Below are 27,901 nucleotides of genomic sequence, written 5' to 3'. Positions count from 1 at the left end.
AATGCCATGGTATTTTTTGCCCTAAAATGCATGAAACATGCAAGTTCAAAATCCCGCCGGTACATTACATCTCCGTTTCATATTTGCCTAGGCTATTAGCCTACAATAAATGAATTGAACGAGCTCAACTGACAACAGGTACATCTACTGATTCGGTCATTGAGACTACAGAATACAGACTACAGAATACAGTAGGCCTACAACAAACTTTCTGTCTTTCTGAAGTTTATTTTTGTATTCCGGGGTACAGTAGCCTAATTGCCTAATGTCTTGACAATTGTTTTTCTTACCGGCTTGCTGTTTAAACTGACTGCGCCGCTCTGAACTTTCCTGCCAGGTTTATGACGTAAACTGCTACATCTCGGCTCTGCTCGGCTAAACTCATCGTGTGGAAAATCAGATTATCTGTCAATATTGTTCTTTGAAAGTAAGGGATATTTGCTCAGTAATAGTAATAGTAATAGGCTACATTTTGTAACATTTATAGAGAAACCGAGGGGAAGTTAAATTAGAAATCGTTGGAAATTGAAAACACACACCTACCAAAAAAGATTCGGGGCTTTTAAAAAGAGATTCGGGGCTTGAGCCCCCGAAGCCACCCCCTCGCTCCACCAATGCAACCACCCAGCAGTAACTTCTGCATTCAGTGAGATTTGCGCCGCCCTAATTTTATTTTTGACTCTTCCCGTCACGGTTGCAACCTCTGAGCGCTCATTCTCCAAGTTAAAGACCATTAGAAACCACTTGAGGAGCACAGTGGGACAGGAGAGACTGAGTGGACTTGCCATGTTGTCCATAGAGAATGAGAGAGCAAAGAAAATGGCCTACACAGAGCATTGTGGACGAGTTCGCGGAGCGCAAGGCTCATCGTATGCCCTTCAAATAGTGCTGCGTATTATTATTGTTTTATTATTAGGGGTCATGTAGCCTAATGTTTTTGTTGTTCTCTTGGTTACACTTCATGTACGTTCGATGGACTTCAAAATTACATAGTTGCTCTCCGTGGCGCTGACGCTTGTAAGACCCGCTGTTGTGGGCATGTGTAGCCTATGTTGTAAAATTATGTTATGATGAGTTTAATAAAGGGCCCGGTCATGTGCCCCGCCCCCGGCCCGGCTCTGACTTCACTCACTGGGGTGTGGCTTCTTAGGGACGGGGGTGAGACATGATGTCTTCCACAGTGTTGGAACTTGTCTGACTCCAGTTGAAGTGCTTCAGTGGCAATCGAACCTGTTGTAAAAGTGGTTCAGCTGGTTCGCCCTGTCCAGGTCTCCCTCCACAGAGCTGCTCTTCTTAAGGCCAGTGATGGATTTTTATACAGTCCCACACCTCCTTCATGTTGTTTTCTTGCAACTTCTGTTCCATCTTCCTTCTGTAGTCCTCCTTAGCCTCTTTCAGCTTATTCTTGAGTTCCCCCTGTACTCGCCTCAGCTCTGCCATGTCCCCCTCCTTAAACGCCATCTTTTTCCTATTGACAAGGGTCTTGACATTACTGGTTATCCAAGGCTTGTTATTTGGATAGCAGCGTACAGTCCTTGTGGGAACAACAATGTCCATACAGAAGTTCAGATAGTCAGTAGTGCAATGTGTGACCTCTTCTAAGTCCTCTCCATTCAGTAGCACACTCCAGTCAGTGGACTCAAAGCAGTCTCTCAAAGCCTCATCCGCTTCTGGTGTCTACTTCCTGAAGGTGCGCGTGGCAACTGGTAGCCTCTGAACTTTTGGCTTGTACATTGGCTGAAGATGAATGAGGTTATGGTCCGACCTCCCCAGTAGAGGAAGGGGGTGGCACTGTAAGCAACCCTCACGTTTGAATACATGAGTTCTATTGTCCTGTTTTTCCTAGTTGGGCAGTCAACAAACTGGTAAAAGTTTGTGAGGGTGGAATCCAGTGTAATGAGGTTGAAATCACCAGAGATCGCAAAGAAGGCATCACTGTGCTGAGTTTGGAGCCTAGCGACTGTAGAGTGAATGACGTCACACGCTGTGTCCGGGAGGGCTTGAGGCGGAACGTAAACACAAACAACAATGGCGTGCGAGAACTCCCTCGGCATGTAGTATGGTCGTAGACTGACCGCTAACGCCACATCCTTACAGCATAGTCTCCTTCACTGTAACATGTCCGGGATTGCACCATCTGTTGTTTATGTATTGCACCAGTCCGCCTCCCTTCTTTTTGCCAGAAAGTTTATTGTCTCTGTCTAAACGGGCTACACTGAAGCCGGGCAGCTCAACATTAGCCGGGGGGGATATGGCTTGTTAGCCACGTCTCTGTAAAGCATAGCAAACTACAATCCCTGTACAACTTCTGATTTCTTACCAGGGCAGCCAGTTCGTCAGTCTTGTTGGCCAGTGAGTTCACGTTTCCCATAACCATCGAAGGAACTGAGGGCTTGTGTTTCCACTTCTTCTCCCGACGCCTAGTCCTCACTTTAACTCCCGCTCTGCACCCCCGAAAGCACCACAGCTCCTCCGGGATGTTTACGTGAACCCTACCAGCGTTCCGTCGTATTGCAAGCAGCTGATTCCTTGTGTACACAAGTTTGCTGCCGCTGGAGCATTGTAATAGATCCATATCCATAGGATAGAATGAAAACACTCCTCAAAATGCGTAATCCAAAAAAGTTGCTTAGTAAAAAGTAAGCAAAAGACGGTAAAAAAACACAAAGACACGGAGCTACCTCGACATGCTGCCACTCTCGTCGGCGCTGGAACCGGATCAAATAATCTGACAATGTAAAATACTGTACAGATTGTCAGTGGCGCAAAAAGTGGGTATGCGCTATATGCGGCGCATAGGGGCGCAGCACCATGGGGGCGCCAAAGCGATGGTAAAAAATAAAAAATAATAATAATAATATATTTGGTATATTCTATATGTAGCTACTGTTGTACGTTTCTAAATCATTTAGGACTAACAGGCTAGAGTAGGCGCCCTATCTCATAAGATTCTATCATAGAATTTTGATAGAAATTCGATAGATAAATTTGATAGATAAAGGCATAGACGAACAGAAAACCGTAATTGTGCTCAATTGAAAATCAAAATAAGCATCAATAACCCATTTACTGTGCCGTCCTAAAGAATGGATAACGGATTTTTAAGCCTATTTTTATATTTTTTCATGTGAATTCTGCAAATAGAACACAGCACTGCAAAGCGTTACATGGGCCGCGCTGCCTCCCCTCGTGCCTGCCTCAGTCGTGTGTGGGCGTTTCGTTTAAAATGTCAGTTTGCATCTCATAGTCAGTTCGTTTTAACTTGTCTTAAGTGTTTCTCACAAATGGACCACCAATTTAGGCATGTATTCAACAGCATACGTACCTATACAAGCCATTTTGAAATCTCATTTTATTTAAACTACTCAATGCAATCTCAAATCCTCACCAGAAACACCAACAGTCAATATATTCCTCCAAATCCTAGTTTCGTTTTATGTTTTATGGACTAGGTAGTCGTGGAAGAGATTGTTAAAACATTAATTTGTCTTGTAAACAGAACCAAAGTTTCATAGGCACCGTTGTGGCACAACAAAGGACCTACAGCCTCGTGTTTTCATTGGATAGTCACATCGCGTTCAATGGATTCATTTGCATAAAGAGGGGCATCGGCCAGCTTTTTGACGCGCAACATTTTTTCAAATGTTGCGCCACCTTCCCGGAATGCTTTGCGTGCGTGTTAAAGTCGCTTGATGTCACCCATAGGAATAGAGTGGAATGCGACATAACAAAATGTTGTGTAGTACTAGTGGATCACCACCGTGACGCTCATGAACTCTGCCTCGAGGAAGCTGCGACTTCTCTTGGGGAAAGGGGTACCCTTGTTTGTTTGACAGAAAAAGGAACTTCTCAAGAACTGAGTGATTTTTTCACATAGACCTCTGTTTCTCAAGGTCATCGAGTACTGTCAGTATGAAAAAAACCGAAAACAATCAGTTCTGCCTAGCTTGAGTCGCTGCAGCCAACAGTAAACTACAGGCAGCTATATATATATAATGTATTCTATAAGTATATCAAAATAAACTATAAAATACAGTAGCCACGGCATGTATTAAAATAAATACAGTATTTTTGTATTTTGAAAACATGAACATGAAGGGAACATGACATCACTTTGCAAACCTTTGTGTCTATTTAATCTATTCTTTCATCAGTACACTGACTCTGTTGATTAATTGGACAGTGTTTGAGAGGAACAGCTTTTCTCTGCCTACGAGACATGCAATAAACCTACAAACAGTGAGTCAACAGATCAACTATTCTGACCTGCCTGTTACATCTCATAGCCTAAATACCAGTGTTTCTCCCGATACATTGACTTATTTGTGGCGGCCCACCACAATATCAACATTGACCACCATACAATAATTTTCTATGCTGTACTATTTACATTGGATGAAATCCTTTCATTGTACCACACAAAAGAACAGAACTGAGCATTAAGGCTTTCAATTACAGTTCAACTAAAAAAAAAAAAAAATGGTAATGGCCTGGTAATATGAATCTAGAATTTGTCTGAAGAAGATTCTGGAGTTTAAGTTCATCTTTACAAAATGAAAAGGAGAAAATTAGACATATTTTGGAGCCACAGTGTGCACACCTTTCTCCTTTTTTAACCATCATTGTAGGCCTCATGTCCAGCAACGGTGATATCCAGTACTGTACTGCACTGAACTGAACCGAGCTGTCTGTCACCAAAGTCCTTTCAGGCAAGTCCCTCCACTCAGCTGCCACATTGTAACACTTTTTGGGCACTTATCGGGCATCTATTTCGGCAGAACTGCGTCTGCGCAAGGCTTCAGGAATCACGACACACTTGCTCCAGCTGGGAGATCACAACATGACTGGCACGATGTATTCACATGTCAACTTTTGGCGGCGGAATATAGATGACTGACATGTTTGCATTACGAACTGACCCGATACATTTATATGAGAGATTCTTTGAGTGCTGTGTATCCTCATTAGAAAGTCTCTTCTGTCACCTGGTGCGGAGACGACGTAGCCTAGAAATCTAGACACACCCTAGCGCAGCAAATTTAATTTGCTGCCCACGACCTCAGTACAGCCAAAACCCAGGAGCTCATCCTTGACTTCCGGTGCATACCAAATGCCAAAAATACCGGTCCAGGAAAATGGAGACGACCTTAGCACCACTTTAAATTCCTCTGAAGCCACATCAGCAACAACCTGAAAAACTAATACTGAACACTTCATTGCAAAAGTTCAGTGACTTTCATCAATCATCAACTTCTCAATCTGTTCGTCTCATCACCAAGTCCATCATAACATCTTCTATTAGCCTACAGTTTGCTACAGTAGTAGAACAATCAAACAAGGGCAAGATTACAGCAGGGTGTCACTAAAAAACACTGTAAACATTTTTCTTAGACATGTTACATTTTAACATTAACATAATTTCAGTTGACTGCAGACATACTGGCCCTATATTATTTTCGCAAACACGTTGCCACTGATTTCTGGATAAATTGAGAGCAGTAGTGCGTATAGAAGGGACCAACATTCTCCAATCAGCCTACACCAGCATAACGTTCTATTGCATTGCAACCCCCTCAATTGACAGAATGACATCTTTGCCCCGCCTTGGTACTCCATGAACTCATTGAAGTTGCTGGTCATGCCGTGGTGTGTGTGGTGGTTCAACCGTAGGGAACGCCATTCAACCAACATCTCCGACATTTCAGCTGTGCGGCGAACTACCCAGCAACAATGTAACTTTCATACGTGCACAGGATCCTCAGCTCGTTGGATCATCTTTTTTATTCATTCACATGGTAATATAATAACGTTAGACGTACAATCAAATTCACTTTACCGAAATTTTGGAGTAAGACCTTCGAGCGTAAAATGAAGGATGGGGGAGGAAAGTGTCATCCATAGAACCACAGGCTCTTTGCTGCTGTCTCCAGTCAGCGACATCGTTGGAGTCCCTTTAGACCAGGTAGGAAGTTTGCTTTTTGGTGAGGAAAGAAGTTCTGAATATCGTCTGAGTCGAAAGAAATATTGGCGGTATGTAAATGTTAGTTGTTTTCAATGGCTTTGAAATCGGAGTGGTTTTGCCTTCCATTTGCTGTGGTGACAATCACGGTCATAAACTTTACAGTTCACGCATGGTTTTTGACCATTATTATATTACCGTATTATAATCTACAATATAGTGTATAGTGGTGTAGGTAGCCTACATGTCTTATTGCACTGATGATTCTCGACTGACTGATGATTCTGATTCTGGTGGTCTGTTGCTTCGGACGTGTTGCTTGACCTGTTGCATACTTGTTGACCAGTTGCATAGTTTCTGGGTGTGTGTGTGCTGTTTGTATTATCGGAGAGATGAGTCACCATTAGCGCTAGACAGCTTTGGAGACAGTGGAGAGACTACTGTATTGTACAAAATAACTGAATGTCACTTTTTGCACCCCTTTTTGAAATGTCCATCTCTCTCATTCTCTCTCTCTCTCTCTCTCTCTCTCTCTCTCTCTCTCTCTATCTGTGTCACCCACTTGCTCGCTTGCACACACACACACACACACACACACTTCTGATTATGCGGGTCTAATGTATAGAGTTCCATTCAACCATGTTTGAGTTAGACAATAGAATTAGACCATTTATTCTAACAGCGTGGTCTCTATCTCTACCCCTGCTCCCTGACTCCTTTTTTCCCTCTTGTAGGTGAACTTCTTAGTTTGCCAGATATTTGGGCTTGCAGTGGCCTGCTGGTTCCGTCTCTCTCTGAGTCCGTGGCAATTTGGTCCAGTGGTCCGCCATGTCGTTGCCACTCTTCTTGGGTGCTGTTTTGCCATATTCTGCTTTGGCTGGTAAGAGAGCTGTCTCTGTCCCACAGTCCTGTGCAGTAATAAGCAGTAGTAAAAGCGCTTGCACATTAGGTCAGTTACACTGCTTAGACCACATGTAGATAGGAAAGCTCGTAGTCTGCACACAGTCTGTCAAATAAAGGGGAGCTTTTAATCAAATAGGGGGAATTATTTAGATCACTTTTATTGGAGTGAAGTTTGCTCCTGTCATCTTGTTCTTGTTTTTTTTCTGCCTCTCATCAGGTATGCCTCTCATCTTTTCATCCTGGTGTTTGCATGTTACGCAATCATGGTCATGGCAAGCCAAGGCAACATTCACAGGTAAGCAAGTCAACACCGCCTTCCCCACAATTCAGTGTAAAAACACAGACACACCTGCCACAAACAAACCCAGAAATATATAACGCCTGTCAAGCTGTTTAGCAGATAACAACTAAGATATGCCAGCAGTACTATGTATGGCTCTGATTGGTCAGGTGGGTTTAGGTCACTCCATCCAGAAAGACCTGTCTCTCTGTTTTATTGTCTTTAACTCTTCTGTTAATGGAATGCAATGAATGTTGGCAAGTCAACCCCATGGTATTTTCCTGTTTGACCGCACGCTTGCAGATAAAGGTAACATTGTTTTAGTGTGTATGCTACCAACTAACTGTGTGGCCGGAAGACTAAAATGTCCATATTGTTCATTCATTTACAGAGTTGTGTAGGAACAATGGGAGGGTGCCATGATTTGTGTTGTGATGTGTCATATTTTCCCCACAGGTATTCTATAATTGCAGCCATGGGGTACCTGACAGCATGCCAGATCAGCAGGGTCTTCATCTTTAACTACGGTATCCTGTCGACAGACTTCTCAGGGTGAGTTTGACCTTCCAGTATCAAACATACACACATACACACACACACGCACATACACATCCACCCACCCACACACACACACACATACATACATACACACACACACACATACGCATACACACACCCACACGCATACACACACACACACACATACACACACACACACACACACACACACACACACATACATACATACATACACACACACACACACACACACACACAGACACAGACACACATACACTCTCTTTAGAACCAATGAACTACAGTGTATTGACTTACGGTCACAGGTCTTGTCAATGTTGTGAAATACAAATCTCAAACTTATGTTTTGACCATAGACAAGCTGACACAGTTGTGTTGTAGTCATTACCTGCTAATTTGGCCTTCATCAGTGACCTCTACACCTGAGATATTTGCCCACATGTTCTTGTTGGCTGAGCCACGCCTGCGCTGCCTGACTCCTTTCTTATCGGCTGAGTTGGTGGCAGGGAGGCCCAAACACTCCCTAAAATAAACACAAACGGAGATAAGACTGTGTCTAGCAGTACTGTTTTACCTACCCGCCTGGTTGCCACCGGCCTGCCCTAGCTGTCTCCTCGGCCACAATGTAATTGCAGACTCTGGAGATGGACTTGACACTGACCCGCCTCTCATCTGGACTGGTCCTGCATGTACAGTATCCAACTCTGGCTGTGTCCCGCATGTCAGATCTGGCTGTAATCTGACCCTGATTCAGCACATACTCGGCTCATATATGGCTCTGATCTGGCCCTGATCTGGCCCTGATTTCGTGTGTATCTGACTCTAATCTGACTCCGATCCGGCTCTGATCTCGTGTGTATCTGGGTCTAATCTGGCTCCGATCCGGCTCTGATCTTGTGTGTATCTGGCTCTAATCTGGCTCCGATCCGGCTCTGATCTCGTGTGTATCTGGCTCTAATCTGGCTCCGATCTGACTCTGATCTCGTGTGTATCTGGCTCTAATCTGGCTCCGATCCGGCTCTGATCTTGTGTGTATCTGGGTCTAATCTGGCTCTGATCCGGCTCTGATCTCGTGTGTATCTGGCTCTAATCTGGCTCCGATCCGGTTCCGATCTGGGCCTGGTCTGGTGTGGGTGTAGGCGAACGTGGGGCCGGACAGCCTTTCAGCCCCATCCCCTCTCTGGGCTTCGTCAGCCGTTTCACACACAAGCAGCTCTGTCTGAGGAGATGGACGGATGGACGGACACAGACGTCAGCTGCCTCCTATTAGCCCGGTGAATGGCCAGCCAGTGTGTGGGACCGCTGTGAGGCTGTCACACTGCTCTCTTAGCCGTCCTCTGCCTCCTCTTCTTCCCACGCTCCCACAGAGGCGCTGGCTCCGCTAACACACTGCAAACACACACACGCACACACACACCCGCACACACACACCCGCACACACACCCGCACACACACAGACACACACACACACACACACACACACACACACCCGCACACACACAAGGACACACATAGACACACACATACACACACACATAGACACACACAGGCCTGCATTTAAATGCCTTCCCCTCCAAGGACTGTCCCCTGCTGAACTTTGAACTCGGTTAGGTTGTACCGACTGGGAATTTTAAGGAAAGAGGGAAGTGAGAGTCATTCAGTGCTCCGGAGGCAGTTAATGCAATAAAGTGAGAAAATTCCTCAATCATCATTTCATTACCGGAGGGAGAGCTCTTTCATCTGTGAATGTAGCACTTCCTTGCTTCATGTTGAAGTTCCCTTGAGTAAAATATTCTACTCAAATATTCTACTGTAGGAGCTGTCTGTGTGCATGTGTGTGTGTTTGTGATTTGTAAACAATGTATTTGTAAGCAAGTAGGCAAGTGTTGCAAATGTTACTAATGTTGCAAAACTGGAATGCCCAGAAAGACCGCATCACGGATTCCTCGAAGGCTGGGCATGATGAGTAACAGCGAAGCTACACCAGGCACGTAACTGAAGTGTTCCGTTCGCGACGCGTAAAATCCATTTTAGATGAATGGTCTATTTCTTTCGAACGTACGCGCCACTATCACGTCTGGTGTAGCTACTTCCATTGATTATAGTGGAAGCTAATTGTTGCAGCAGACACAACGCGAACGAAACGCTTCAGTTACGCGCCTGGTGTAGCTCAGCCCTAAGTCTGGTGGGGCCTTCCTTCTCCACAGTGATCCTAATCTCCTGGACGTGTTCCAGCCCAGTTTCTCTGTGGGAAAAAAAAAGACATTTTGAAAAGTGTCTTTGGAGTACGTCCTTGGGGCCATCAGTAATTCATTTTGGTTTGTGTCCAAACACAGAAGAGCCATGTTTTTAAGAACATGCAAGAAATGACACAGTTCTACATCGTTCAGCCCCTCTCGTCAGAGAGCTCTACTAGCAATAGTAACCCCTTAAGGTTGTTAGATAAGAATGTTTCTACAGTGAGCTAGAGACTCACTTTGACGTGTTGGGTGTCATAAACCTGACACGCCTACCTGGGTAGCCTGCCGGGGCTTGCAAAGAGTCATTAGTGATGACTCAACCTAAGCTCATCTCTCTTCCCCTCTCCTCTTGCGAGTTCCTGGCAATGCCAATCCGGTCCTGGCTTCGTCAGCTAGCGCTGGACACAGCCCTGGTCATGTGACCGCGCTATGTGCAACCCTCGCACAAAGTGTTCAGTATCTTTGCCAAAACAGAGGACATTCTTTCCGCAAAGGCCTGAATGGAAACAAACACACAGTGATTGTTGCTCCACTGGGGCCACAATGCCAAGTGCACAGACAGAATTGGTGTTCCCTCCTTCTCTGTAGGAGACACTGTTTGGAAGGAAGGGTCTTTCGAAGTGAAATTACATTGGTTGGCCTTGATTTTTGGAATTCCACTTCTGAGAAGAGGCTTATCCAGGTCTGAATGCTGTTAGGAATTATAAGGAGTAGGAATAGGACATGACACAGGCTCAAAATCATACCAGAAAAACATACTGTAAGTGTAGCTGCAAGTGGCAGCCCTCATGGCCACAGTATGACCTTTGAAATCGAAGGACCTTGTTGGAGCTTCATCTAGATTTTATGGACTATGGATGAATTTGCAAAAAACAAGACATTAATGTGATCTGATTGATTTGTTTTCTAGATTTTCTACCTAATAAAGATATGTAGGATACATAGTCAGTGTCACAAGTGTTTTCAATTAAAAGATTTTTATGTCAGAGGTCACTGAAACTAAGGATACATTTAGGACTAAATGAACTTGATTTATGTTTTTTGCAACAGTAAAGCGCTCAGAGAAAGCATATACCGATATTGGGAATGGATTGGTTATGGAGTTTAGATATTTAAATTTCATCACTAATAATATTATCTGTCTAAGACATTAACTGAGATATTTGAGAATGCAGACATTTCAATTATGTATGGATTTTGACATGAATATGTGGCTGTTTAAAGCCCCCCCACCCCCACACACACATTGACTGAATTTCCCAAACCTTTGTGTGTACATCAAAATATTTTTTTTAGTTATTGTATGTGCCAATATTTGTTAAGACATGGTCTATAGATAATATGTACAGATTTTCGTTAAAAGCGTATGAATGACCTCAGACAAGTTCATCTTGCTTTCACTTTTTAGTTTTTGAAAAAGCCGAAAAGAAGGGATAAAGAGACTTGCAGAAGACTTAAGAGATTATTATGACCGCCGCGCAGCGAAGCGGCGGTCATATAGGTTTAGTCAGATTTTTTTTTTTTTTTTTTTTTTTTTTTTTTTTTTTCTTTTTCGCATGCCCAAATTTCCGTCAATGATTCCCGGGACACTGAAAGACCGGGGTACACGAAACTTGGTGGACATGTAACCCCACATGGATAGCATGGAACCATCGTTTTTCGTTTTGATCTGTAGCCCCCCCGCTGAATTGGACCCCCCGAAAGGAGGGTAGGGCAGACACAGTTTTCTGTGAATATCTCGAAAACCGTAGGGTTTAGGAGGACCATTTTTTTTTTGTATGTTGATCTCAAGGGGCCATGTCAACCCATTCCATAACCACTCATTTCATGTATAGCGCCACCTAGTTAAACACAAAAAAGTAAAAATGAGGTGGTGTAATTGAAGGTATCTGTGACCTAACATAGTCAAAACTGCACGAAATTGGAAGTGTAGGATCATTATGACACCCTCTGTATGCACGCCAAGTTTTGTGGAATTCCGTTCATGGGGGGCCACACAATAAATTAATTTATGTTACTATACACCAACTGGCCTGTAGGTGGCCGGAGACAGTTTTCTGTGAATATCTCGAGAACCGTAGGGCCTAGGAGGTCCACCTTTTTTTTGTATGTTGGTCTAAAGGGGGCATGTCAACCCATCCCATTACCACTTATTTCATGTATAGCGCCACCTAGTTAAAAATTAAAAAGCAAAAAATTAGGTGTTTTCATCTCAATATCTCTGGCTGACAAGGTCAAAACTGCACTAAATTAAAAGTGTAGGATCATTATGACACCCTCTGAATGCATGCCAAGTTTTGTGTACTTTCGTTCATGGGGGGCCTTACAATAAAATAATTTATGTGTACATTTAGTGACGTACACCAACAAGGATTCTCGGGACACTGAAAGACCGGGGTACACAAAACTTGGTGGGCATGTAACCCCACATGGATAGCATGGAACCATCGTTTTTCGTTTTGATCTGCAGCCCCCCCCGCTGGACTGGACCCCCCGAAAGGAGGGTAGGGCAGACACAGTTCTCTGTGAATCTTTTATGGTATGTTGGTCTCAAGGGCCCACATCAACCTGGCTCATAATCACTCATTTGTGATTTGCCCCCCCCGCCCCGGTCAAAAATGAAAATGCAATATTATTCTGCTTTAATCGCCCCTATCTTCAGTTAAGATGTTCAGAACTGCACCAAATTTTATGTGTATGATTGACCTGGCATTCTCTGGGGGTCTGGGGGTATGCCAAGTTTCGTAGAATTTCATCCATGGGGGGGGCTAAAAAAATTTGGTTATGTGTACATTTAGTGACTGTACACTCATTGGCCTGTAAATGGCGGTGCACACATATAAACATGCACACACACAGGCACCCACATACTATCGGTATTAGAACGGCCGATACATAATTACAAATTCAATAGGATCAAAAGAAAGCCAAAATATTCATCATCATCATCATGGCTGCATTTTCAGTATTGGCGATAAGTAGTCGTTTGTCCACTAGATGGCGCATCGTTGCAGTGAGACGTAATTTTTTTGGAAGTTAAAAGTGGGTTGAAAAAATAATGGACACTTCCTACAAGGACTGTAATTTACCGCAGCGAACATCTAATAAGGACAGGACGATGTTCACATGAAGTGTAAGTGAGGATGAAGTGAGGATGTTTATCGGACATGCTTGGTTTTTACTGCAGGTACGTTAATCTTGTAATATCAATAAGGACCTAGGTAATGTTACCGTTAGCGTTGGTTGAGTGATGGAGGCCCATTTGATTGATTGCATTTGTAGAAAACTATAAATGCGGTTATACCAAGCAAATTGATAGCAGCACTGTTTGTATCTTTCGACTGTCATTTATTGCACGTGCTACAAAATCATTCTGTGCAATGGAAGATTTACCAACGTTACACCGGTCTGATACAGTTTTGCCTATACATGCGTGAGACTGAGACGCCTGTGTATTTTGTTTTAAGTGCGTGCAGGGTGTGAGAGGGGAATCGATGTGCTTTGATTCCAGCTTGGTAGTTGTAGTCTGTGAAATTAAAAAGCACGTGTGTGTGAAGTATCCAAACAATGACACCTTCATTTCATTATGGCTGCTTTAGCAACACACCTTAAGCTACTGTGTAGTGGGTCCCATTTAGAAGTGGCTACTTCATTCGCGCTTTCCTTGACTCATGGAACTGCGTGAATGTTATTACAACTTTTCGCCACGATATGGCAGTTTAAGTCCGCTTGATACTGTAAGTCGTAAGCCATTGGTTTCCAAAGGAGATTTTATTTGTGTCGCCAGCATAGCCTATTGACAATTTATGTTGTAAATAGGCCTACCTTATAATCCTACCTGTAGCTTAGGGAAGCTAACCGCTTTCTATTAGGATCTAGTTTGTTAGTTACAGTTTTGTCATAACTCCCTAATGCATTTTTGCATTTAGAATAGCCAGAGCGTGTATATCTCAATCTGAAAATTAAACAATATCGGGTGCCTATGGACTAGGCTGGATGAACCCAGCCTGATCTGCCCGCTATTTATTTTTTGATTTCTTAAAAGATTGAGCTTGGTCTGATGAAAGCCAGACTAGCCATGGACCTCAGTTACACAATGCAAGGGAACATGAATCAGCCTATATTTGCACGAACAATAACGGACAAAAGCTCTTCAACTTTGGCCCGTTAAAATGTGTATGAACAGTCTAGCGACGCATTTCATCAAGGCCCATTTGGACATGTCAGTTATTTGCACCACTGGTTAGATGTAAAACAGCATTTCGTTTCAGACTACTGTTACTTAATTTGTGCATTAACAATAACGTTTCAGACTACTGTTACTTAATTTGTGCATTGACAATAAAGTATTACATGAACTAAAGATGACTAAAATCTTATGTAGAAGAAGAAAAATTCACAAAAAATCCATCCATCCAAAAATGACCTTTGTTTTTGATAGCTGTTGAAAACGGCATGGAACTGACAGAGATGTTTTTGTTTATAAATACATAATAAATAAATAAATAAATAAATAACATTATGCTGATACCTTTTGCTTTTCCCAAATACAATGTAGCCTACAGGTGTAAGTGACCTTTCATCAATCCAGTTGCAATGGATGAACTGTGATGACCTGCCCTACTTGTGATTGTTTAGAGATTTTAAAGGTTTTATAACAATGCTACATCTTCTTTGGCTATTCTACAATCTATTCACCTTTTCAGCACAAGTAGGCTACTTTCTGTGCAGCCGCACACACACACTCAGGCATGCCAAACAAGCATACACAAAAGTTTCAAGAGTGGGGGATGGAGTAAAAGATGGAGACAAATTGAAGTGTGATTTATTTTCGCGGAATGGATGCGGCGGTCATATTTTGTACCGCTATGCGGTACATCTAGTTATAGTGTCACCCTGTGTGTGTCATTTCATGTGCCTGTATAGCAGGGGACGTTTCCAATCCACTTGCCAATTTTTGTGCGTTTTGGCCCGATGGTTTTTGCTGCCCAATCACTTTTAGTCTGAAAATTGACAAGAACAAAAACGATAGAGTTCCAGCAGCTTCACTGCTTGGAACCCTAATAAATAGAATGCTGCCTATGAAAATCGAACTGACACAGCAGAGTGGATGACTGCAGTTGTACAGAAGGCCTCACCTTCACTGGAATGTGAATAGAGGACCTCTGGGATATTATAATGCAATGCTAATCCCCTATACCACAGAATATCTTTGGTTTCATCACCAAAAAAATGAATAGCTGTAAAAATTATGGCTATTTTGCATGGAATTTCACGAAATTTGGTGTGCTTCCAAAGACTGTTGTGCTGTTTCGGTTGTACCAAGTTTTGTGTAATGATTGGACCTTTACTGGAGAACATATAGGCAATATAACCATAATGTGCCACTCCCTGAAATTTTATTAAAGAGTATCTTTGAAAATCCAAAAAAAGTTATCTTTGTCAGCATGGTCTATAGATGATATGCCTTGTTTCATGAAATTCAGATGTTTGGGCTTGGAGGAGATAGATTAGTTTCACTTTAGGGCTTTTTGAAAATGGCAATACATACATTTTTAGAGTTAAAGACCGTTTTATTGATCATTTAAAAACTTTAGGAGATTAGGACGACAAAATAATTCTGACCATAAGCCGCTTTGGAGATACTTCCGAAAACGTGAAGTTCATTATTACAGCGTCACCTTGAGGTCAGTTTTTGTCATTTCATGTGCCTGAGTAGCAGGTGAAGTTCTCAACCCTCCTACCAATTATGGTGCAATTTAGCCTGACAGTTCTTGCGGCCCGAACACTTTTAGCCCTTTCTAAAAATGGATGAGAACAAAAGCAATTGGGTTTCAGCAGCTTCGCTGCTCGGACCCCAAAATGTGTAGAAATATCTATTTAGTGTAAGCACCACCCAGACACACTCTGACACATGAGGATATATTGTGAAAACACTGAAGCAGTATTTGGTGAGTGAGTTGCTTTTTTTTCCCTATTCGCCTGTCTGAACTCAGTGACAGTATGTCTGTGAGTAATTGATGTTAATGGCATGTCTGGTCATGGACAAAGAACAAAACGTTTTATCGTTTGAGTGTCTGTTTCCACACCCTGAGACTCTGAAAGCAGCTCACAGGTTCAGTCTAGTTATATTCACTTCCTAATTCTCTTAAAGGTGCCATGTGTAAGAATTGAGGTAAAAATATCCAAAAAATGAGCTACACGCATCCAAAGAATGAGAAGAAATAAGGTTGATGATGTCATTTAAAAAATGAGTGCTGCAGAGATATCAACCTGAATTAGCATGCTAAATTACTAGCCACAGCCCGACAGGTGTCATAATACCAGTTTCGGTCATAGATGCGGTATGCGGGCAACATAACCGCCAGCCAAACTGCAATACACGTTTCTCGGTTGTTACTCTAGGGTAGACCAACTTATTTTCTGGAGGTATACTGCCCCCATCTTTTATGGAATGTGGAGTATGAATTGATTTTTTGGCGGACATTACACACGGCACCTTTAAGAAAGACACACAAAGATATTAAGATCAAAGAGAATTTGACGCAAGGAAGGCTTTCTTTTCAGGAAGCATGTTTCATTGGATGCCTTAGCATTCCTGGTTGAGCACCTTGAATAAATATGTAGCACCACCTAATGTATGCATGCCATGACTCAATTATTCCATTTAGACTTCAATGGAACTTCAAATCCATTCCAATTTCCTGAGTTGTGGTTAAAACGATGGTTCAGAGTAATTTCAGCCTAGGGTCCTTTGCACCATGACCCCGAGCCAAACACCCTCCCAGAACCTGTTTTCCCTTGGTCGAACCCTGGTCGAGTAGCGCTGTCAGAAACTAATGAGTTTCTGCAGGCGTAATGGAACCAACTTTTATCTAGTAAATTACCCCACTAATAATGCCCTGAATGGTACGAAACTTCTACAGTATGTTCTTTACTCATAAAACGAGGCATTGAAACGTTTGTAGGTACACCAGGAGTTTATTTAAATAACACTTGCCTGATGGATGCTACTACCTGCTACAATACCGCTGCATCGACGTTACTTTCGTGATTTGGGAAAAGCCCGTAAAAGTCCTGGCAGGAAGCGATTACATCAACGTTTTTTGGTATATCCAGTTTTTAATATATTTTTTTCCGAAGTGTTTACAACTTAGTGTTAACTAATAATTGTTGCAAACTGGTACTACGAACAAAATATTAGTGCATTCCTGGATCTACATCCTTATGCATGCTTCCTGCCAGGACTTTTACGGGCTTTTCCCAAATCACAGAAGTAACTCAGAATTTTTCACCTGTTCACAAAATACCTCCTTTTCCAGGCCTTTGATGATAGTCACACAGAAGATCACTATCCTCGCATTTCAGGTGCACGATGGTAAGGACATTATGATGACAAGTCTGAATGTTTTCAAGCATTAGTTAAATGCCGACCTCTTCAAAACTTTTAAATGTATTTGTTATCTTACCCCACAAGTGTGTGTGTGTGTGTTTGTGTGTGTGTGTGTGTGTGTGTATGCATAATAATGTTACATTTAGATTTAGATAGGGTTTAACTGTGATTTATATTTTATGCTCTAAATGCACAAATCTAAACTGATTTACTTACATAAGTGCTTTGGATAAAAGTGCCCACCTAACATGTGTTGTGTTATCAGGCACATGTAAAGAAGACACACTGACGGCAGAGCAAAAAGAGCAGGCTGTACTGTAAGTACTCGACACGCTACTCTTCACTCTTACTCTTACAGCTTTATGATTATTAGTATTATTTTTTAATTATTATTATTATTCTTTAGCTAATGCACTATGTACAGCACTTTGGTCAGTGCCAGCTGTGGTTAAATGTGCTCTAAAAATAAAACTTTACTTACTTACTAACTTATTATGAGAATATTTTACCTTCAGCCATGAATGCATTCTTGGTGGATTTCCAGAGGTAGAAGAATACAGGGTTTACCGCAGCACTTTGCAGTCAAGGCGGCCGCCTTGGCAAAACATGCCTGCTGCCTTAACTACATCGTAGTCCACTGTGTTACTCTGTCCTGTTTTCTCCCTTTCATTCCACCGTGTTACTCTGTCCTGTTCTCTCCCTTTCATTCCAAACTGTGACCAACGCCAGTCTCCATTCTCCGCAGAACGCATTAAGAAAATAATAAGAAACCTGCTATAAATCGAAAAATAATCTTTACATAAGTGATATGCCTCCAAATCAGAGCTAGTGAGCAGAGCTGAGCCGCGCAAATATCCCGCTCCTTGCTCTCAAGAATCAGTTAAATCCAGTGGTGTAGTCTACTTTTTTGAGGTGGGCGTACTGTATATTTGGCCAGTCATGGGCTCAGTGGTTACCAAACTAGGGGTCGGGACTCGACCCCTTGGGACCAATATTAAGGGACAAAAATGTTTGTGGGGGTCGCAGATTTGCACTTACCTGCCCCTTGCATGCGTGAGGGACAGCATAAATTCACTTTCATTGTGTGGACTGTGTGCTGTGTATCTCAAAGGCAATGGAACTCCATGTGGCACTTAATCTTTGTACTCATCTCTCATAGAGCAAGGCCTAATAGAATGATTGTTTTAAAGCAGCAGAACACCATCACATCTTGAGACAGGTTGTGTGTCTTCGACATGTCAAATTTATTTATAAATGAAAAATAAAACCAATAGTAAATAATCATCAAATACCCTCTCCAGCTCTTGAAGTTCCTGCTTGCACCTGCTGGTCCACCATCTCAGTGTCAAGGTCCCCTCCAGCTCCCCTTGCACCTTGTTGCTGACTGCCACTGCCATCTAGAGAAAACAACAAACAACTCTGTTTCATATGAGTTCAGATGCAAAGCCCTCTAAAAGCTATGACAAAAATAGGCCAATTTTAAGTTTCATTTTGAAGCATTTTCATCTATGACAATCAAAAATGTTACTATCAACTAGGCCTACAGCAAGTCAAGCCCAAACAAAATTAGATTAGCTGATTTTAAAATGTTGGTCAATAGAAATATAGCCTGTTTTGTAAACTCATCACATATGATAAGGCTTTCCAGTTATCCAATATGGTCAATCTATTGTCTCAATTGTGTTTCATGTGACGTGCAGAAGCTACATTCATGCATTGTTTTGCTCCAGTTGATAATGTTTTTTGCGTAATTTGTCAGCTGTGATAATGCGTTCAATAAATTCCTCTTTTATGTCAGAAATATAACATGCCCATGATTGATGCTTGTATGGTCAGGCGTATCTAATCTAGGCCTCTCTTATGTTCAATCAAATTCACTTTGCCCATCCGTTTTTTCTGTGCCCACCCATTTGAACATTTCTGGCTACGCTATACTGTTAGAAAAGAAAGTGATAAGTCATAAGTGTACTATTCCTACAAAACAACTAGATACTAACAATGTAGAGCAATAATGACCATGTGGTGACACAGTTTCAGTGAGTAAAGATTCATTTTGGAATCTAAGAGGACACATTTCGCGGAAAAATGAGCGTGTGCGACGGAGAGCAAAGAAAAACGTGAGCAATTTGAATATGCTTCATATCAAGTAGAAGGCTAAATTAACACTTGGATGCTAAGCCTGTATTCTTTAGGCAAATAATCCCACTGATCCCTTTAGTTTTAGGCTTATGTGTATTAACGTTGTCAAGCGTGTTTGTTGTTGCACTATCGGTGTTGCATCTTTTAAAATAAATGTTCTGAGTGAAATATATTGCCGTTGCTCTTAGTTCTTTGGGATTTAAGTTTTCTGTTTAAGGTGACAATTCCATATTACACAAAACTATAAAATAATCTAAACTTCATTCACTCTTGGTGTATAGATCAGGACATACTTGCGGAACAGGCTGCAGGGCAACAGTCTGACAGCCTGCATGAAGATGGGTATTAATGGTCCAATAGTAAAACAGTATAAGTATATACTGTACACAGAGGAAATATGTAGTCAGAAAGATTGGGTGTTGAGGGTGAGGGTGTTGGCCTGCAAACTATAGTGTCTGTGGAAGTGTTGGCTCCCATGGAAGTCAAAATGCAAGCAAAAGTGTGTGTGGTTGCAGTGAATTTTTTTCAGGTGCCGTGAGCTTGCCATCCGATGCCTGTTTGGGATTTAAACACAGCAAAACTGGATTTAGTGTTTAGGCTTATTTCGCTCTATCTCTCTCCCAGATCGAAACCTTCACTGCTGCAGTACCTGAGCTACAATCTGAACTTCTTCAGCGTGCTGGTAGGGCCCTGCAGTAATTATAAGGACTACGTGGCCTTTATTGAGGGCAGGCATGCCCAGCACAGGCTGCGGAGGCCGGGGGCTCAGGGAGTGTCTGTGCAGAACGGCTGGGACAAAGTGGCCGAGCCTTCCCCAGTGGTGAGACAAAGGCACATTCAGCAGGAGAACAGCTATTGTCTCTCTCTCTCTCTCTCTCTCTCTCTCTCTCTCTCTCTTTCTCTCTTTTTTTCTCTCTCTCTCTCTCTCTCTCTCTCTCTGTCTCTCTCTCACCCACACACACACACACACACACACACAGACCCTTAACCTGATTCTTGCGCTTCCTTAATAATTACACTCGATAATCATGTATGTAGTGTCATAAATTGTCACCGGCATGGTAGTGATAAGTAGTTTAGTCTGTAAGTAGATTGAGCTGGTTAGCCCTATTGACCTAAATGCCCATATGGTTATGAACAGTGCTGCACAGCATGTGGATGTTATTTTAGCTAGTTGTTTTTTTTTTTTTTTTACAGGTCTGACACATTTATTGATTTGTGTTCACTCATTCTCCACAGGGCGCTGTTGTCCATAAGCTGCTTGTCTGTGCTGGATGTCTGCTGGTGTTCTTTACCATCACTAAAGCCTTTCCCATCGCATACAACATAGACCCGGTCTTCATCAGCGAGGCACCCTTCCTGACCAGGCTATCGTACGCCTTTGTGTCCATACAGGCAGCTAGACCCAAGTTTTACTTCGCCTGGACGTTAGGTATGGGATTCACACCAATGAGACTTTTTCAGACTGCTGCCATGTAGCCATGTCCATCTGAAGTGTTTGGTGCAATACACGTCAGACTCTACAGAAGGACGTTGTCTCTCAAATGCTTGTCTTTTGTTGTAGTAGTTCAGACCTGGGAAGCCATTGTTCCTTGTCTTTCTGAGTGATGCCATGTGAACTAAACTTGTTTATCTAGGGCCAAAGAAACCTAATACTCTACTGTGATGCCCTATACAGGAGAGTTACCATTCATAACGGTGTTAATGTTTGCATGTCATGTCTTATATATTTATTTATTTATTTATTTATTTATTTATTTTTAAATGTTTTTATTGCTTAGCGGATGCGGTCCACAATGCAGCAGGGTATGGCATCAAAGGTCTAAATGAGAATGGAGAAGTGTCCTGGGACCTCATCTCCAATATTCATATTTGGGAAATTGAGGCAAGTGAATGGAAGAAGTTCTTTCAAACATGCCAGGTTGGAAGTTTGAAAAAAAAAAAAAACGTTGGTAAACAACTGCCATAAAAAAGAAACGTGTTTGCAACATGTTTTTTGTGTTGTCAATTTAATGATGTCCCATTCCTGTTATTAGCGTTTTGAACCCTGGCAAACTTGATGACTTACGACTGATGTCCGTTAAGTGTGTGAGGGTCCAGGGCTTAGGGTTTAGAGGAGAGATTGGGATTCAGCCATAGACTCTGATTCTGCTTACGAATACGAATACGAATTACGAATACTTTATTATCCACAGATGTGAAATCTTTTCTTTGGTTTCACCAAGAGTACAAGGGAGACAGGACAATCAACAGGACACAACATAGATAAGACGGCAAGACAAGCAATACAGACAATTCATTTCATGAAAAAAGACATTACAAGGTTGCTTCTACAAGAAGTAAAAAAGAATAAAAGAAGATAGATAAATATAGCCTACTTGAAGTGCTTGCTGTGCATAGAACCTGCCACCCAGAATTCTATCTCGCCCTACATTCCATTGTTATGTACGGTTTCTAGTGTTATTTAGCACCTTTAAAGCGTTGGGGAAAAAGGATTTCTTAAAGATGTTTCTGTCTGCTGTTGGTACTCTAAAACGCCTCCCTGAGGGTAGGAGTTCAAATTCACTGTGTAGAGGGTGGGAGGGATCACTAATAATTTAATAATGCTTAACTGGTCTTTTCTTTGTTATTTTCTTCAGACAGCGACCAGCTTTAAAAACTTCATCGACAACTGGAACATTCAGACAGGGATTTGGCTGAAATGGTGAGACTTTTCTTTCATTGTTCAGGATGGATTATTCGATTGAAAAAGACATAATTGCTTACAGACAATATAGTCATTTGAGAACATGACAAAATGACAATTAGGATAAAATTATAATGATAAAATTGTGAAATACAATATGATAAAGTAAAGCTTATAATATATAATATAATATGCGTTATGGTTTGTATATTATAGTAGTTATTTATTTTCATTGATTCACTATTGATTGAATTGATATTGTTGTTTATTATTGTTATTCTCCTTAATGTAGTCTTAGCAACTTTTTAAATTGTTTACTGTTAAATGTAACTTTGTATTGTTTGAAGTGTGTGCTACGACCGTGCGTCCCGCTACCGTACGGCACTGACGTTCGTGCTGTCGGCGCTGTGGCACGGCGTCTACCCAGGATACTACTTTACCTTCCTCACCGCCATCCCAATCACTATGGCTGCCCGCGCAGTGAGTCTCCATACTTTCCTGCCTTTGGCCATACCTGTGCTAAAATACACCAATAGAATGGAATAGAATGGAATAGAATGGAATAGACTGGAATAAAACACACTGCACATTCTTCAGAATGTTTGCCTGGCTTCCAAAGCATGGCAGGGCAGGCTCCTTTCTATAGCACTGTTCATATACACTGGCGATTCAGAGCACTTTACTGATGGGCAGATAAAAGAACAAAAGAAAAATACATTATTAAAGAAAGATAAAGTAGATGTAGTCTGTCATAATATCCCTGCCCAGTGCCCACACACTTCCTTGTTCATATAGGCCCACCCACATTATGTACACACACTCACACTACTACCATCACATTGTTTTGCTCCATTTACATTCTTGTTTCATTCATGTCATGTCAGAATGAATGAAGGACTCCTTCCACCCTGACTAACCTTTGTCCCCCCCTCAGATGCGTAAGAATGTGCGACATCACTTCCTGTCGTCCAGCACGCTTAAGCTGAGCTATGACGTGGTAACTTGGGCCACCACCCAGCTCACTATCTGCTACACCGTCATGCCTTTCCTGCTGCTGGCAGTAGAACCTACGATGCAATACTACAGGTGTGTGTTCGGTCTCAGCCACTACACTAAACTGCACACCTGTGCAGTAGAGCCCACGATGCAATACTACAGGTGTGTCTTCGGTCTCAGCCACCACACTAAACTGCACACCTGTGCAGTAGAACCCACAATGCAATACTACAGATGTGTTTTCGGTTTCAGTCACTCCACTAAACTGCACACCTGTGCAGTAGAGCCCACGATGCAATACTACAGGTGTGAACAGTCAAAGGAGCTTAGGAGAACATAGCCTTCTTAATACGCTTATGTCACACAGTGCCATTTTCAATATTTTCTGTGCTGAAACTAAACTTTGGTTGTAGAAAGTTCTGAAAGTTGCTGTGAGTGAATGGAGTAATAGCTTACTGCTTTGTATTTCTTACCAACGATGGAACCAATAACTATTTTCATTGTTTTCCAAGAGACAAAGACATCCATTGGCAGTGGATTGCCAAAAAAAAGTGAGATGTTGGACCGTATTTTGACATTTTGCTAAAATCGTTTTCTGACCTTCTATATGGGTGGTGATGCAGCCCTCTGTCCTATTAATATATCCTTAATACTGATCTCAGGATCCGTAAAATGCCGTTTACGTGACATTAGGCGTATGTTAGAAAATTTGACGAGGATATATTTTTGAGACAATATACTTGTAATAACTAAAAATTAGCATGTAAAGCAAAATATTTTCTAAACTTTAATAAAATACGTAAAAATACATCGCCCTAAAATGTATAGGGAAGTGAAAACTATTTAAATCGTGGATTCTCTTGTCTTTCCCATGTTGAACATTGACCAGAGCGATTGACCTCTGTGTGACTTTATTTTTATGCCTGAATGAAACAGGAAATCATGGATTACTGCTTGAAAGTTCAGGAGCACTCTGATTAGAGTGCAGTATTTTATAACACACACACATACACACACACACACTCCCCCTCTCTGTTTATCTCCCTTTCAGATAAACTGCCCCTGTCTCCAACAGTGTGTTGCTTCTATCTAACCCGCCCCCCCCTCTCTCTCTTGTTTTCCTCCCCTTCAGATCGATGTACTTCCATGTGCACATCATCAGTGTGCTGCTCGCACTCTCTCTGCCCAGCAAACCCAGAGCCCCCCGGCCACAGCCTCAGCCTCACAACCTCAACAACAACGTGAAAGGAGACTGACGTGCTCCTTTGCTGAACAAGTGTGTGTGTTTGTGTGTGTCTATGTGTTTGTATGTGTTTGTGTGTGTGTTTGTGTGTGTGTGTGTGTGTGTGTGTGTGTTTGTGTAGAAAGGGGCAGGATGGGACAAAGGCCCCTCTGTGTGACCACAACAAAGAGTGCTCAGCAAGGACAGCACCCGCTGGTTGGGCGGCCCTGAGCAGCAAAAAAACACACACACACACACACAGACACACACACACACACACACACACACACACACACACACACACACACACACACACACACAGAGAGAGAGAGAGAAATGCCTACCAGACACAAATACACACAGAAATACTCAACACACACATATACATATACACATACACACATAAATACCCAATACACATGCACATACAGACACTTGTAGAGATGGGCACACATACACAAACATTTTGTAATGATATAGATCAATACAAACACACAACTCTGTCCACATACTGTACACCTGCTGTCATTTGTGCAGACTGTCACTCACTCACATACATACACACACACACGATACAGCACAGCACAACACATGCACTCACTATGATATGCCAATTAATTCATGCATATACATACACTCCACCCACTCTTAAACATGGAGTCGTGTGTATGCAAAGTTGCACACACATGGGTATGCATTTACCCAGGTTGCATGCTGCCAACAGATTCCTCTGGCCAGCATGCAGCATGCGCTGGTCACTGAATTGCATTGGCACTGAGCCAAAGGAGCCTCACAAACATGGCCGCAAAACATGGCTGCACAGAGGTCAGGGGTCACGTCACTGAATCCACTGTACTGTCTTTGCACTCCCTCTGGGCCCAGGTCACTGGGAGATCTGGTCACTTGGCACACTTTTATCAGTTAATTAATGCTAGCTACTCTCGCCTGGGGGGTGAAATACGAGGTGAGAAATGCGTTCAGATTTCACAAACAGAAGCGGACGTTTCTGGTGGACATTTTATTTCTTTGAACTTTTTTTTTATTCAAATGTTTTCGTGCAAACATTATCAGTTGTTGGAAATGGCACGCAACAAGGCAGTTGTCACAGATGTTTGCCACTTATTTCAATTTGTAGTATACCGTCTGGGCCGTTACAGTTGTGTTTGTACGTAAATAGTACTGTTGATGTTCTGGGTGCTGGTTGATTACTATTAATTTAACACCACTGAGTAACTATTTATTTGAGAATTACATTGTATCTGAAGAAGGGCTGGCACTAGGCGGGAAGGATAGATGCTCTTCCTTCACAAGACTGTTCACTGGGGTCACCGTAGGACCCTGCTTGCCCACAGCCAACCATGTTGTGTGTCTGCATTTTGAATTTTATGTTGTTTTTTTTTGTCAGAAATGCCTATTTTGAGTGTAAATCTTTCAAGGATGAATGTCTTTGTTTTTATCAGCTAATACTGCTACAAGTCTATGTGTGTATGTGTGTGCTCCTGATATGTGAAAAAGGGAGAATGTTGGGTGTGATGACAATAAACTGATTAACAATGCAATTTCAAACTACTTTAAGTGCACTGTTATCTTTTATGATCAAACCTAAAGTCTGCTTTCTGAAGGACTGTTTCTCTGAGTACACTCACCATTGCAGTTAAAGCAGCAGTAAGGAGTTGCTACTAGCAATACTTTCATCTAAACTTCCTACATGTAGGTGGCATTGTAGTGCCGTAAAAAGCTTTTCAAACCTTTTGCATTAGTTTTCTGATCTGAACCACAGAACTACATAGTTCCGAGCATGGACGGCTCATAGGAATATCAGGTGTGTTTATTATATGTCCTTCACGTATGCAATCAAAGTAAAGTAATACTTATTACTATCAAAATTATTTCTCCAGAATCGTCTGGTCTGCTGTCTTTTACTGATTTGGTAACTCCTGACATTTTAATATGTCTGAAAAGATGTTAGAATGAGAGAAAGGTCAGGCATGGTTTTCTGGAACTGACCGAATGGAATAACAGCAAATTGTATTAAACAAAGAGACAGACAAACAAACTTTTCTACACAAAGGGAAAAAGTCCAGCATACTGATGCTTTAAGAACTGGGTGAGTTCAGTGCATTCACCATAATTCATAACTCAGATTTTTTTTTTAAATCCCTTCACTTCAACTACAACTATAAATTGTACATATACACATTCAATTATGTATTATTACATCACATGTAAATTATTATTTATTTATAAATTATAAAGGCCCACTGTGATTTCTACATTTTTATCAGCACTAGATGGCACTGTGGAGTTTAGTGAATAGGTGCCATCAAAGAGCAAAATAACATTTTTCTGGAAAGGGTTTTAATTAAATCTAAAGCATAACTTAATGCTTAAGTCCTTTAAATATTATTGTAACAGCACAGACCTACTACACAAAGCCTGCTAAATGGATAGGTGACACCACCAACTTTGGAAATTGTAATCAGATACGATAAATAAGGTTGGACAAAATTTATGTTGTCCAAAGTTTGTTTGTCTGTCTCTTTGTTTAATACAATTTGCTGTTATTCCATTCGGTCAGTTCCAGAAAACCATGCCTGACCTTTCTCTCATTCTAACATCTTTTCAGACATATTAAAATGTCAGGAGTTACCAAATCAGTAAAAGACAGCAGACCAGACGATTCTGGAAAAAAGAGGTTAGGACTTAGTCAGATCTCATAGCATAAGGAATGCTAAATTATGTAAAATTCACTCATCTGTGGTCTGACAGACTATTTCTTTACGAACTACAGAGTGAGCATCTAATTACTCAGGAAATCTGTGTTTATTTGTAGGCTGTTGTCTATGCAGACTGTTGTTAAAACTGACTGCTGAGTATGCACTGCAAGAGATCTGGGAAATGTGAGGTAACATGTCTGCATTGACTTTAGTCAAAGGTGCAATAATTTCCTGTGATGAAGCAATCAACTCCAGTCCATATGATTAAAGGGCTGGTTTATGGAAAACCATAAAGCTACACTATCCAAAACACTATATTAAAGTGTGTCCAAAACATCTTTATTAATTTCTTTCTTTGCTGATATTCCTTGCTGTTTTTTTTATTCGTGTTAAGAAGTGTTACAGAAGTGTATGAGTACTGTTTTTTCAGTAGTTGTTCAAGAGGCTGGTGGTCGCACAGTCATGTAGGCCTAGGCCTACAGTGCAGGTGGGGGCTTGCATTAGGCTACATTATAGCCTACAGCAAAGGGTGTGACGCGTTGACGTGTTGAAAGAATGTCTTAAAAGGACAGAACTAACATGTAAGAAAATAATGCAGCACCTTATTACAGAGTAGACTACAGTGGGAACAGCGTTGCCACTACTTTATCAAACAGATAATCTAGCATTAGGCTACCCCATAATCGGGTAGCCTAAAGAGACTCCTCCAATGGGTTAAGATGGTATGAAAAAAAAGACAAAAAGATAAACGTTCAGTGACCACTTGACCTTCTTTTTTTTCTCACTGACATTAACAGCGGAAATGTAGTGGATCTTGGAGATAACCTAG

The 27,901-nt window shown here is 41.8% G+C and overlaps 1 protein-coding gene across 2 annotated transcripts; it reads left to right on the top strand.

Moving 5' to 3' along the window:
- Positions 1–5,647: 5,647 nt before the first annotated feature.
- On the top strand, positions 5,648–24,639 carry mboat1 (membrane bound O-acyltransferase domain containing 1). 2 transcript variants are annotated; one of them, XM_042106958.1, is made up of 14 exons: positions 5,648–5,962; positions 6,694–6,839; positions 7,080–7,157; positions 7,599–7,694; positions 17,242–17,297; positions 17,578–17,629; positions 20,076–20,271; positions 20,691–20,883; positions 21,233–21,336; positions 22,091–22,155; positions 22,485–22,617; positions 23,072–23,223; positions 24,266–24,431; positions 24,497–24,639. In XM_042106958.1, exons 1-13 carry the CDS (start codon positions 5,876–5,878, stop codon positions 24,387–24,389), a joined length of 1,482 nt encoding a protein of 493 aa, XP_041962892.1. In that variant the 5' UTR covers positions 5,648–5,875; the 3' UTR covers positions 24,390–24,431; positions 24,497–24,639. The 2 variants fall into 2 exon arrangements, with proteins under 2 accessions (XP_041962892.1, XP_041962891.1); XM_042106957.1 differs by having other exon boundaries at positions 24,266–24,639.
- Positions 24,640–27,901: the final 3,262 nt, after the last annotated feature.

Source organism: Alosa sapidissima, chromosome 10 (assembly GCF_018492685.1).
Source record: "Alosa sapidissima isolate fAloSap1 chromosome 10, fAloSap1.pri, whole genome shotgun sequence".
Lineage (NCBI taxonomy): Eukaryota > Metazoa > Chordata > Actinopteri > Clupeiformes > Clupeidae > Alosa > Alosa sapidissima.
The sequence above is the reverse complement of the archived record's forward strand: the minus strand, read 5'-3'. Positions and strand labels throughout refer to the sequence as shown.